This window comes from Panthera tigris, chromosome B3 (genome assembly GCF_018350195.1).
Source record: "Panthera tigris isolate Pti1 chromosome B3, P.tigris_Pti1_mat1.1, whole genome shotgun sequence".
NCBI classification, from domain to species: Eukaryota; Metazoa; Chordata; class Mammalia; order Carnivora; family Felidae; genus Panthera; species Panthera tigris.
The window spans coordinates 51,904,504-51,918,558 of NC_056665.1; the positions used below are offsets into that span (position 1 = coordinate 51,904,504).

The window sequence follows — 14,055 nt, forward strand, 5'->3', positions numbered from 1 at the left end:
GGGAGAGACAGATGTCAGGAGGAGGAAGTAAACATCCTGAGTCCTGGCCAGCAGAGCAGAAAGGGCTGTTCAGATGACGCCCAGGATGGGAGTGACCTCCTGCTACAGGTACTGCACATCCTCCACCCTGCCTCTGAGGACTGATGATGTGGGCGTTGATGGACACACGAGGTCAGAGTTCTCTGAGGAAACCTCGACCTGAATTAGGGAAGAGCTTGTCCACCTCCACCTCCTTTATCACAGTACACTGCTCCTGGGTATATTTGCTCTTTCTTCTAACGTTAGGTGGATTTTCCCCCAAGAAAATTTAAATTCCCACAAATGCATCCTGAAAGTTACATAGTTGATAGCATTGGCCTGTTTGGGTCCATAATTTTATATATCCTTCTAAAAGCGTTTGAAAACTTTCAGTCCCAGTGTTTATAAACCGCTTACACTCTGAGTGTCCCTAAACATGGCAAACAATGTTTTGTGAAAAGCACCAGCCTTCGATTACCCTGTGACCTATTTATTACTAAGGGTTGTTATCGAATGTTTCCCCTTTTTGAGATTCCAGTGTGGACATCAGCCCCTTGCTCCCGGGGACAAAATCACATTTGGGCAGCTCTTTCACCCCCTTGCAAATGGCCTAAGATGTAAGCACCAGAACTGAAACCAATTCTGTGAGTGAGCTGAAAATTAAAATTATATCAAATATGCTGGCTTCTAAATTAAAGCTTAAGCATTTTTCTAGTATTTTCTGGCTGACTCGTGACATTCTGTAGCAGTTATTTTGATTCAGGGACATTTGATACCTCATTTAACAAACTATTAAACTATTGGCTTTTTTTTTTTAAACCAGTAATTCAGGGTAGTTATCATCACCTCATCCCTGGGCTCCCCTCTGGGGTAGAATTCAGAAATGGGGTGGAAGTCAAGGATGAGGTGTCAGCTATATACAAATAGAGGTATCAGGCTTAATGGACTCCTCCCATTTTAAAGGGCACCTGTTTGGTGTGGATATGCTGGGAATACAGGCCTGTCACAGCTTCAGAATATCCAGAACCCCAGTGATGATAGCCTGGCTTTCCAGTGTCCCCTCAACCTATGCTTTGTTGTTAGAGACTCTTGTACTGAATGCAACAGGAGATTTGTTATATTTCCTCTTCCCCAGATAAAGACAGACGCTTCATTATTCTCTTGGTTGTCATGAATGAGTGGTTCTGAGCCAAGAGAACCACTATGGTTCCCCTCTCCCCATCAGGGGACATATGGCCCTGTCTGACAGTTTTGGTTGTCACAACTGGAGCAGAGGTGCCGCTGGCTTCTAAATTGACCATTTTCTTCCCAAAGGAAGAAACCCAAAAGGGTTTCCATGTAGTTCTCATAATGTATATTGTCTCAAAGCCAATATGCCTTTTCAAATCAAACAAATGATCCTCAGACCAAAAAAAGTGCTATAAATGAAACTATTCACACATTCCAACAGGACCAGTTTGTCAGAATGATTATCCCCCACCCTTGTCTGTATTTCTGATTTATAAATTATAAAAGTGACAGTTACCCTCTCATCTCAAGTCCTACTAGTCATAAATATCCCATGACTGTTCTCACATTCTCACTTTCTTAAACATGACATGAAACAATGGAAGCGTTGGTTTGCAGATATATTTCAAAGAGCATTCTCTTTTCACAGAAAAAATGGACAACCTCACCAAGCAGCTCTTTGATGATGTGCAAAAAGAAGAGCGACAAAGAATGTATGAAACCTAGTTTGCCTTAAAGTTACTGCCTCCTTCTCTCTCTCTCTACTGTTTTATACTTTGCTTCTTGGCTTGCAGCTAGCAGGTCACAGATACAGGATGGGGGCGGTGAATCTTTTAGGAAGTGAGAGAGTCAGACGTGTGAGAGCCACATCCCACAGTGTTCGCCTTTCAGACACTGCACAGGGTCTGCAGCTGTGGGCAGTGGACCACCGTGAAGTTCTCGCTTTCCCATCATTGCTAAGACAGGAGTTCAGAGACTGCCACCCCTTTCAACTTCCATCAAGTCCAAGAAGTAAAATTATTGCCCAGGAAACCAATCTTCCTCCCTCCCCTGTCTGTTGTGTCTGTTAACTTGACTCTTGTCCCAGACGATAAGGGATGGAACCCACCTCACAACAGTTAAGGCAGGTCCCCATGACCTTGTACGGTACCAGTCTCACCTTCCCTATCTCAATACCAAACCCTTTGTTCATTTCTAACAGTCTGTGCTCCCTTCTCTTAGAGTCAACTCAAAGGTTTTAGAGTTCAAAGTAGGGATGCGTGGCAGGGTGCTGGGGAGAAACAAAATATTCCTGGCATCTTTCTCTTCAGGGCTACAAGGCTCAGGCTGCCTGGGGTGATAGGATATATATATAACTTCCTGTGCATTTAGTTGGCAGAAGAGCCTGGGTCTGCGTAAGGAGAAGGATGGATGCCACAACGTTAGGGGAGGGAATGTCACCAAGGAGCTCCAAGAGTTAACAGATAGACAAAGTGTTTCATGATCCTATATGAGTTTTAAAATAGGGATATTTGGCTCTTCACCTTGAAATTTTTATTTTCCAATGAACTCTTAACTTTAAAAGAGGAGCTTGGTTCTTGGCATCTCATGGTGCACCGGGGTTGCTTGGGAGCAATCATTTCAAGAAGGGGTTTGGAGAGGCAGGCCAGGTCCAGGTGACTTTAAACTTATTGTAGTCATCATAAGCACTCACCTGTAGCTTGATCTGGCCCCTGATCAGCTGACAGGGGACATTTTGGCCCCTGTCACAATCCTCAAGGAGCGTACAGATGCCAGCAGTCGGGGGGGGGGGGGTGGGGGGACTCCCAACCAGCTTAGGTACAAGTCTGAGATTCTTTCAACATAGATTCTTGGTTGCAGTTTTCTTCTTTTCAAGGTACTTTACTGGCCTCTTAGGAGCTCTGTGGATTTTTGAAAAATGTAAAAACAAGGTTAAGAAGTTTGTTAGTATCTCTAAAAGTGAATGAAACAAAACCCTATTGGGAATGTGACTCTCTTCCTTGGGATTTTCCCTTTGGGCTATGAAAGCAAGTCATAAAATGGACTGAGATGACAGCCTAGCAAGTAGAATGGTGATTTAATAAACTCCTGGAGCCCTAGGACTGCTTCAATTCTGACTGCACCCCCTCCCCAGCCCCAGGCTGTGTCAGGCTGGGCTAGGTCACATCTCTCTTTGGTTATTTATTGTCTTGGTCAATTGTCCCATATTTAATTGAGCAACCATCTCACAAGGAATTGAGTTTCCAGGGACTTTGGTGTACCTGGATTTGCTGTAGTTTATTTTAGAATGTTTGAGTGGCTGGTCCCCTTTGACATGTTAAATGGCTGCATTAACTTATTTAGGAACTAGCCAAACCGTTCTAGGATCCTTGGAACTTGGCAGGGGCTAGTACTTGGCAGAATGTGCCAAGGTCTCTGCTAAGGGAAGAGACCCCTCCAAGAGACCACAGGGAACCACACAGAACTAGGATGGATTCAGAAATACAGTATCCCAGCCACCACTGAGTCTTTGAGTTCAGCCTCCCTACCCTGTGTTTCTTGCGTGTGACCATAGTAGAGCCACATTTATCAGATCAGAAGGTATAAGAAACTTCCCTAACCTAAGGGGACAGGAAACAGGTAAAAATAAGGCCATTGTCTATTGGAACTGTCACAGTAGATCCTAATTAACTTGTCTCCTTTCCAAGTCTCCTCTTACTATTTTCAAAATGATGTCTTGTTCTAATTCAGATTAAAGAAATTTAGAGAAATTCTGAGTTAATTATTTTTTTCTTTTGCACCTAGACTTCTTGAAAAAAGTTTCGAACGGAAAACACAAGACTATGAGAAGCAGATCTGCTCTTTGAAAAAAGACATTCAAGCTCTCAAGGATGAGAAAATGCACCTGCAGCACCAACTGGAGGAAGAACGTGTCACCTCCGATGCCTTAAAGGGGGAGGTGGCCCAACTGAGCAAGCAGGCAAAGGTAGAAGGGGCTTCTCGCTGCCAGATGAGCTCTTGGGCTAAGTTATCTCACCTGCACAGAGGGAGCAGTTTCAGACTCCCACAGGATCAGACATCCAAGAGCATCTGTATAAAGACCAAAGTCAAAAGGGCCCTGATCCCTTCAGTTCTTCCAAGGATGAACCCCCAAGCTGCCTTTAGCTTACCAATAATTGGTTTTCCGATTTTAAAACTCAGCTTTCTAACTATTTTGTAATTATATGAAGCTATTCAAATATGTTGACCTAGAGAATATGTTCAAATTACATTAAAAGTTGATGTGAACCCTTATTATACAACCCATCCCATTGTTGTATTTCTATAAATACCTGTATTAAAATTAAACTACCTTATTATCAGCATCATATATTTTAAATTGTTATCAGAAAATCCACAAAAGCAATGATCCATGTTTGCACAGTCAAGGCGTAACTGAATTCCTTCCCTACCAGAAAACACAAAACTGCATGTCTCTGTGTTCTTCAATGCAAAACATTTCAGTGTAAGTTTAGAAAGCTTTTAAGCTTCCATGAAATAAGTGAAATGCATGTTAGTAGAATATTGTTAAGATTATGCAAATATTCTCTGTAACTGTCACGGAATAGCCATGCATGGTTTTGAAGAGCTTTAGGAATCACATCTGGGTCTTCTCTTGACTTCCTGGCAGAAACTGTCTGTTTTCTCTGGACCCCAGTTTCCTATTGTTTAAAAGGAGGAGTTTGGACTGTGGGATCAGAGAGGATCACGTATCGCTCTGACTGCTCCGTAAGAATGGAGCTCACATAAGACATGTCAATCTGTGGAAGTCGTGTCATCTGGTTAGTCTGCATCTTGGGAAGTCCTATGGCTGCTCTTGGAGTGAGGCATCACTATTTGTCACTTCCACTTCCACTTTGGTAGCTAAAACTGTGTTCCAAACTCTCAATGTGATATATTAAGGAGACCATTCTGATTTTCACAGAAAATGAATAACATTATGATCATATATGACTTGTAACATTTATTGAAGTGTTACCAAAAGAAGGTCTTTGGGATTGGATGGTCCTGGGGCCCCATCAGCTTGCCATGTGACCCTGAGTGTGCCATTTCACCTTATGGAGCCTCAGCTTTCTGTCTACAAACTGTTACTGTATCACCACATGGGCCTGTTGTAAGGATTAGGTTGTGTATGTAAAGTGATCAGTAAATGTCAGTTGGCTCCGCCTTCTCACCCTCTGAAGAAACTGGAACTCTAGCCCTTAAACACTTAGACTGAGAAAATATCAAGGAGGGGTTATTTCCCTCTGCATGTCTCCCCTAGCTACAAAACACACACGTGTGATTCTTTCTCAGGCTGACCTCACAAGGTAATAAAGGCAAAATACAGCCTCTTCCCCACAACGTGTGCTGCCTCTCAGTGGACCCTCATCATACCCCCACAGCCAACTCCTAACCTCTTGGGTACCCCTGGCTCTGCCATGTGTCACATTAAAACCTGGCAGGAGCCCAAACCCACAATTATGAGGGTAGTGGCTTGTCCACATCCCTGCATCCTAGAGTTCACCATCCAGTGAAAAGGAATTTAGCCTCTTAGGTTTTACTTCTCTTGGGTCCTCTTCCTCCCCACAGCAGCCCACCCCTGTAGTAAGGAGCTATTTCTTCCCTTTATGTGGTAAAGAAACTAATTCTGTTGCCACAACCAACTACATCTGGGAATAGGTAACAATATTTTGAGCAGTTAAACATGCTTCAAGACCATACTGTGTAGGTAGTGATGATTTAACAAGATTTTAACTGGGTAAGGATGTCTTGGGTAGATACACAACACAGTAAGAGTATTCTCTTTGTCTGATATAAACCATAATAGCTGTTTTTTTTTTCATCTGGTACGGTCACTGCTGTGATACAGACAATCTCTGAATTTGAAAAGGAGATAGAGCTACTTCAGACACAGAAGATAGATGTGGAGAAACACGTGCAATCACAAAAACGGGAAATGAGAGGTAAGAAAAATATGAGTCACTGAGCCCACAAGTCTGGTTGGTTTGCTGATTGGTTGGGTATGTGGTATGTTGAATAGTTGGTTGCCTTCGTAGTTGAATGGTTGGTTAGTTGTTTGGTTGAATGGCCAGTAAGTTAGTTGATGGTATGGTTAGCTGGAGACTCTGTGTGACATCTAGAGAATTGGAACCACATTCAAAATTGTAATTTATATCAGCTCTGCCTCTTCCTCTCAGAAAAGATGTCTGAGATCACCAAACAACTTCTTGAAAGCTATGACATTGAAGATGTAAGAAGCAGGTAATCATTTTTGCATTACCAAATATTTAGGAACATGTCACACATGAGAGAGATGATAGATTTTCTTACCCTTCCTTATTTTCCAGGCTCTCTTCGGAAGATTTGGAACATTTAAATGAGGATGGAGAACTTTGGTTTGCTTATGAAGGACTGAAGAAAGCAACACAGTGAGAAATTCCCCCTCAGAGTTCTTTTTTTATTTTCAGAGATGATAGCTATAGGAAAGTCAAAAGTTTATATTCCACAGATTTGACACACAAGGAAATTCCTTACAGTAGGATGATCTAGTAATCACTCGAAATATTTTGAGAATTAAATAATGAGTTGAATAATGGAAAACAATCTTTTTAAAGGATAAACTTTCAAGTAATAAAACCCATAACCTGTACAGTAAAAACAGATTATAACAAATAAGTTAGCCAGGGTTGTCATAGAGCTATAACTGTGTTTAAATTTAAGAAGTTTGCTGTAATTTTTTACATACAACCTTTATTTTTAGGACAACTTTAGGTCCACAGCAAAATTTAGCAGAAAGTACAGAGATTTCCCTGGGATTTCCCTTCCCCTGCCTCCATGTAATCAGCATTAGAATCCCCCACCAGAGTGGTATGTCTGTTAAACTGATCTGTCATTATCACCAAAAATCAGTAGTTTACTTCAGGGTTCACTGTCGGTGTTGTACATTCTATGAGGCTGGACAAATGCATAATGAATGTATATTTATTATTGTTGCATCATACAGAACATATTCTTAAACTATTAACATGCAATTTTAATGGTGTCTATAATTTCTTATTATTAACTGCATGTTAATGCACATAATGCTTCCTAACTAACTAGAAGGATTTTGTAATCCTGTGTACACAGTTCCATATGTACTTAACATGGCTCTAATTGTGAATTTTCATAACTGCTGCACATGTACACACTCATAGTCAACAACATGGCAGAATAAAAACCAGTGGTTAATTTGTTGATCCATCCTCTGACAGTGTTTTGGAAAGCCATTTCCAGTCCCAGAAGGATTGCTATGAAAAGGAGATTGAAGCTTTGAACTTCAAAGTGGTGCATCTAAGTCAAGAAATCAACCACCTGCAGAAATTATTTAGAGAAGAGACTGACATCAATGAAAGTATCCGTCATGAAGTTACCAGGCTGACATCAGAAAACATGGTATGGTCTTATCTGTGGGCCCCAGGTGTGGCCATTATTCTAGAGATGTCATTTGTTAGTGGAATAAAATTCAGTTTCTTGGAAGTAAATGATGGATCAGAATTATGTTTTCTAAGAGTGAAATAACTGGGTCAGAGGATAAAACTATAGGGGTACCTGGGGGTGTGATTCATTCAGTTAAGGGCCCAACTCTTGATTTTGGCTCAGGTCATGATCTCACAGTTCCTGAGTTTGAGCCCCATGTCAGGCTCTGTACTGACAGTGAAGAGCCTGCTTGGGATTCTCTCTCCCTTTCACTCTGGCCCTCCCTGGCTCATCCTCGCTCTCTCCCTCAAAATAAATAAACTTAAAAAAAAAAGAACTTTGTTTTTAAAATTAATTAATTATTTTTTACAAAGAAGATAAATCTATAAAATTACCCTAGGCTGGAAAGCACTTTGATGTGAGAAGGGGTTTGTTTACCATAGAATGGGTCCAAATTCTGGTTGTGTGTGTGTGTGTGTGTGTGTGTGTGTGTGTGTGTGTGTGTGTAAACCTATGTATTTTAAGTCTAGCCCTAACCCCTTGGCAAGTGACAAAAAAACCCTAAGGTAAGAAGGGTAACTCTTGAGTGGGACATGTGTTCAGGTCCATCCTTCTATTTGTGCTGTGAGCAGAGATGATGTGCCTCTTATCTCATTTTTTCAAGGGCTTCTCTCTTCCAAGATTCCTTCCTTCTGAGTTTGTCTCATCTTTTCTTCCAACTCAAGCCTCTAGCCACCGAGAAATGCTATAGGAATCTCTCAAAGAACATCCCTTTCTTAACCCCACATCACCTGCAGTCACCACCCCATTTTTTGTGGGGAGCTGGCCAGACTTCTCAGTGGCCACCTCACTGATTTATCAACTCATCCCCCATTTACCCCACAGCCACCTTCTTTTTCACCCTCTTCTTGTCTCTCAGCAACATCTGGTGACATCATCACTCCCTCTTCATGCCTGCTTTTGTTCTGCTGCCTTCCATGATACCACACTTTCCTGGGGTTTCTCAAGCCACCTCTCTAGAGGCTGCACCTTGTCACCTTTCTTACCATTTCCTTCTCCTCTGCCTAACCTGAGAGTGTTAGGAAATTGCAAGGCTGCGTCCCAGGTGAGGAGACGTGACCGTGGGCACAGCAAACATGTGGAACGGTGATTAAGGCCCTTCGTGTCTTTGTTTATTCTTTGGATGAAATGTTAGTGAGGAATAATGTGGAACATACATCTTCATGCACAAACAAGTTTTCTTCATTTGCTTCAGAAGCACAGTTGTTCTTACAAACTTGGACGACAGAAAAGCCATTTACATAACGGAGGGTGGAGGTGAATGACATTTAAAGAAATACAGAAGACAAGGACAGAGGACTGTGAGACATACTGGCCCATTCCAGACCTCCACTAACAGAGCAATGCACTGCCTGGAATTCACAGGGCGCGGGGGGACCTCTTTGAGATGATTTTCCTGTTCCTGGATGAGGAGATGGCATCTCTGGGCCTTGGCCAAAGAGGCTGCTCTCTGTTTGCTCACATTGCCCTCATCTCAGCAGAGCCCCTCTCCCCCATGATGCCCTCCAGACTGTGTACTTCCTTCTCCCCCTGGAGAGAAGGTTGTAGCATGTGAGAACCAGTCCCTCTGAACATGCTGGTATTGCTTGCGACTGTACAGATCCTGAGGTATAAGACCATAATGCCAAACCAGTCTAACACCTCAGCTGGCCCTCACACATAACTATGCTAGATGTACGCTCCTTGGGGTTAGACTCCTAGAGGGTTCAGTTTGCTTCTGAGTAGCTCTGAGATTTTAAAGTTCAGAGATGAAAGCGTTTTATATTCAAATATTTCTGATTCTTCTCTAAAGATGATCCCAGACTTCAAACAGCAAATTTCAGAGCTGGAGAAGCAGAAGCAAGATCTGGAAATCCGCCTGAATGAACAAACTGAAAGCATGAAAGGTACCTGCAACTGTCATGGAAGTACTTTTAGAAGATGGTTTCCTGTGTCCTGGAAATGACAGAAAAGTCATTATACCCAGGGATCTCAGACTCTGATTCTCCAGGAGCCCAGCCAAGTGACAAATGTGAGAAGGGGGCTGAGTGGAGGAGGCAGTAAAGTGTCCCAGCCTCCGAGCTCCATTGATTGTTGCCAAGTAGGCAAATTGGCCCCAGTGTTGTTTGATAGTCTTATTTTTTTAACTCAAAAATTTTTAATTAATTTATTGAGAGAGAGAGAGAGAGAGAAAGCATGTGGGAGGGGCAGAGAGAGAGAGGGAGAGAGAGAATTCTAAGCAGGCTCTGCACTGTCAGCGCAGTACCCAATGTGGGGCTCAAACTCAGGAACCGTGAGATCATGATCTGAACCCGAACCAGGAGTTGGACGCTTAACCGACTGAGCCACCCAGGTGCCCTCGATCCTATTTTTAAAGAAAAGCCAGAAATCCATATTTTTATGTGAAATATGACAACTTTAGAATAATGGCTTTAAAATTGTTTAATTTTTTGTCTTTTTATTTTGGAGAAAGAGACAGGGCATGAGTGGGGAAGGGACAGAGAGAGAGGGAAATACAGAATCTGAAGCAGACTCCAGGATCTGAGCTGTCAGCACAGAGCCCGACGTGGGGCTCAAACTTATGAACTGAGAGATCATGACCTGAGTCAAAGTCGGATGTTTAACTGACTGAGCCACCCAGGCACACCTAAAAATTTTTAAACATTGTTCAGACCAAACAAAACCTCTACCAGGAAACAGCTTAGGACCCCTGATAACTGAAAGCACGACCAAATCCGAATCAGGGTGCCATATAGCCCCCAAAATCATGGCAGGTCTTTTCACTACAGGAAAACTGGAAGAATTGTCTAACCAGTTGAACCGCAATCAAGAAGAGGAGGGAACACAAAGAAAGTAAGTGTTAATGTGTATGTTTGTGATGTTCATGCTCACGTAAATGCTTTTCTTTTCCGAAATTGTGGGAGATACCAACATATGTTATTAAGCCAAAACAGCAAGGTGCTGATTAAGGTAATATGATGCATTACCATTTAAATGTGAAGGAAAGAAACACATATGTACACACACACACACACACACACACACCCTGGGAAAACATACAAGAACCAAAACATCGCCTGCTTCCAGGGAGGGTAACTGGATGGCTGGCACACAGGGGAGGGAAGGGGACTTACTTCTCACCACATACTCTTTTATACTGTTAGAATGTCATGCCACACACACAGATAATCTGTTTAAAAAACTGATGAAATAAGATTGTGTGTGAGAGAAGAGATTTTCTTATAGCAAACCGTTTAGAGTAAGACTTGAAATCTGTGCTGACAGAGAATCTTCACTGTTAATCCCCCCAAATTTGCATTCTGACCAGCAGAGGGCCTGGCGCTCTGGTGGAGCCTCGTGAGGAAAATTTTTGCTGCCAGCTCACTGATATACTTGATTTTCAGAGCAATACATGGACACAATATGTCCTAGAGAACATTTTTAGTCATGTGACTTCGTTGGTAGGAGAGGGATGAAATGAGGGCCCCAAAGAGTAGGAAAGTGGGGAGATACTGTCTTGGAACTCTTGATGGGCTGCTGCTTCTTTCTGATCCCTGGCTTTTTGAGAGTCTGGTCCCCAGGCCTTTCACGAAGGAGATAATCATCGGGCTTTCTGTCTTAAGGGCGTGAGTGGGTGTGGATGCCTCGTGGGAGCCCTCAGCAGCCCCTAGTGGAGTGGAGGCAAGAATCTCCATCAGGTTAAGGAGACCAGGGCAGTCATAGACAATTATATACACAGCCAGCCCTGATCTTTGCCCCCACCCCCACTTCGAGGACATTTCTACTCAAGTACTATTCACCTTATACATACATTGGCCAAAGTATTTTTCTGTCTTTGGAAATAATCAGTTTTTGCTATGACAATGAGTGACTTCTCCATGACAGTCAAACTGTTACACAATTTCCTTTATCCCTTTGTCAGGACCTTAGAGGCCCAAAATGAAATACACACCAAAGAGAAAGAGAAGCTGATCAGTAAGATTCAAGAAATGCAGCAGGCCAGCGAGCTCTTGAAGAAGCAATTTGAAAGTGAAAGTGAAGTGAAGAGTAGTTTCCGACAGGAAGCATCTCGGCTCACTATGGAAAATAGGGTAAGAAGTTTCCCAACTTGATAAATGACTGTGTGCAGATGTCACTGAAGGGGGGTGGGGGGAACATGTCACCTAACGCATGCAATGAACAGCCACCGTGAGAGCAGTGTATTTCCTGCTCTCGGGAGACAGGTGGTCTCTGAGGTTACAGCCTGCTGCTGAGCCTTGGGGGCTTAGCACGGGCCACACAAGCAAAGTGTCCGATAAAGTAAAGGGAGGATGAGAGGAGACATGAGCACTGTCCTACAGATGGCACCTGTCTCACCCGTTCTGGTCCAGAACACACCGAGAATGACAGGCTGATGTGGGAACTTCCCTAAGCAAGACTTTCCATAGTGAGGGGCCCTCCTTGCTTTGCAGGTGTGCCCTTCCTACAGTTTTTCAAGTCAAAATGTTCTTCTGTGAAATGATCATGATGGTAGATGACAGACACCTTAAACTGTTAAAATCTTCATCACATTTTAAATGCCCTTGTCAGAAAGAAATTCAGCTACTCTAAGTCAGTCCCCAGCAATTCTTTTGAAATTTTATTGGTGTGTGAAACCCACAAGCCTGAGAAGCACCATCATGGCCCATGGGCCACTTTCCTGGGAGTCAGACTGCTCAGGCCGCTTCCTGGCCTTTGAGCCTCCCAAGTCTATGACCAGCGGAGGGGTCCCTGGGCAGTGGTCAGCACCCTGGACAGGCTGCATCCCAGGCTCTGCATCCTATTGTCAGGACCCGCCATTTCTTTTTTTTCCCCCAAAGTTTTTATTTAAATTCCAGTTAGTTAACATACAGAATAACATTGGTTTCAAGTGTAGAATCTAATGATTCATCATTGACATACAACATCCAGTCCTCATCACAACAAATGCCCTCCTTAATACCCATAACCCATTTAACCCATCCCCCTACCCACCTCACCTCCAGCAACCCTCAGTTTGTTGTCCATAGTTAAAAGTCTGTTTTCTGGTTTGCCTCTTTTTTACCCCCTATGTTCATCTGTTTTGTTTCTTAAATTCCACACAGGAATGAAATCATATTGTATTCATCTTTCTCTGACTGACTTATTTCGCTTAGCATAATACTCTCTAGTTCCAGCCACATCATTGCAAATGGCAAGATTTCATTCTTTTTCATCGCTGAGTAGTATTCCATTGTGTGCACACACGCATGTGTGTGTGTGTCTGTGTGTGTGTGTGTGTGTGTGTGTGTGTCTGTGTGTGTAGACATCTTGTTTATCCATTCATCAGTCAATGGACACTTTGGCTATTTCCACAATTTGGCTATTGTTGATAATGCTGCTATAAACATTGGGGTGCAATGTTTATAGCAGTATTATCAAATATTACAACAGCATTAAATACTCTGAATCAGTATTTTTGTATCCTTTGGGTGAATACTTAATAGTGCAATTGCTGAATTGTAGGGTAGTTCTAGTTCTAACTTTTTAGGGAAACTCCGTACTGTTTTTCAGAGTGGCTGCACCAGTTTGCATATGAATGAAATCATATGGTATTTGTCTTTTTCTGACTGACTTATTACACTGACCCCCAATGTAAGGGGGTTCCCCTATATTCACATCTTCACCAACACCTGCGGTTTCCTGTGTTGTTGGTTTTAGCCATTCTGACAGGAACAAAGTAATAGCTTATTGTAGTTGTGATTTTTATTTCCCAGGTGATGAGTGATGTTAAGCATGTTTTCAGGTGTCTGTTAGCCATCTGGATGTCTTCTTTGGAAAAATGTCTGTTCATGTCTTCTGCCCATTTTTTAACTGGATTATTTGATTTTTGGGTGTTGAGTTCTATAAGTTCTTTATAGATTTTGGATACTAACCCTTTCTCAGATATGTCATTTGCAAATATCATCTCCCTTTCTGTAGATTGCCTTTTAGTTTTGTTGATTGTTTCCTTCACTTTGCAGAAGCTTTTTATCTTGATGACGTCCCAATAGTTTGTTTTTGCTTTTTTCCCTGGCCTCAGGAGACCTAACTATAAAGAAGTTGCTATGGCCGATGTCAAAGGGGCTACTGCCTTTGTTCTCCTAGTATTTTGATGGTTTCCTGTCTCATATTTAGGTATTCATCCATTTGGAGCTTATTTTTGTGTATGTTATAAGAAAGTAGTTCTATGTCATTCTTTTGCATGTTACTGTCCAGCTTTTCCAACACCATTTCTTAAAGTGACTGTCCTCTGGTTATTCTTTCCTGCTTTGTCAAAGATTAATTGCGGGTTAATTGTGGGTTCATTTCTGAGTTTCCCATTCTGTTATATTGATCTATGTGCCTATTTTGTGCCAGTACCATAAGGACCCCCCATTATCTCACAGAAAACCATGAGGGGGTAAAATCTTATTTTGCAATATCAGGATTTAACTTTGATGAAGAATTATATCTAAAGAGATCCAAAGAGTTTAACATTTAATAGAAAGTAACAAGTTCCAGTCAGGGGCACCT

The 14,055-nt window shown here is 42.3% G+C and overlaps 1 protein-coding gene across 1 annotated transcript in view; it reads left to right on the plus strand.

The window, feature by feature from the left end:
- MYO5C (myosin VC) overlaps nt 1-14,055 on the plus strand; it is a 102,410-nt gene that overhangs the window by 61,523 nt on the left and 26,832 nt on the right. The window contains exons 24-32 of the mRNA XM_042988833.1: nt 1,676-1,739; nt 3,811-3,991; nt 5,897-5,990; nt 6,225-6,288; nt 6,375-6,455; nt 7,281-7,461; nt 9,338-9,431; nt 10,314-10,377; nt 11,447-11,615. Of these exons, the coding sequence (XP_042844767.1) occupies nt 1,676-1,739; nt 3,811-3,991; nt 5,897-5,990; nt 6,225-6,288; nt 6,375-6,455; nt 7,281-7,461; nt 9,338-9,431; nt 10,314-10,377; nt 11,447-11,615 (992 nt within the window). The remainder of the gene's footprint in view (nt 1-1,675; nt 1,740-3,810; nt 3,992-5,896; nt 5,991-6,224; nt 6,289-6,374; nt 6,456-7,280; nt 7,462-9,337; nt 9,432-10,313; nt 10,378-11,446; nt 11,616-14,055) is intronic.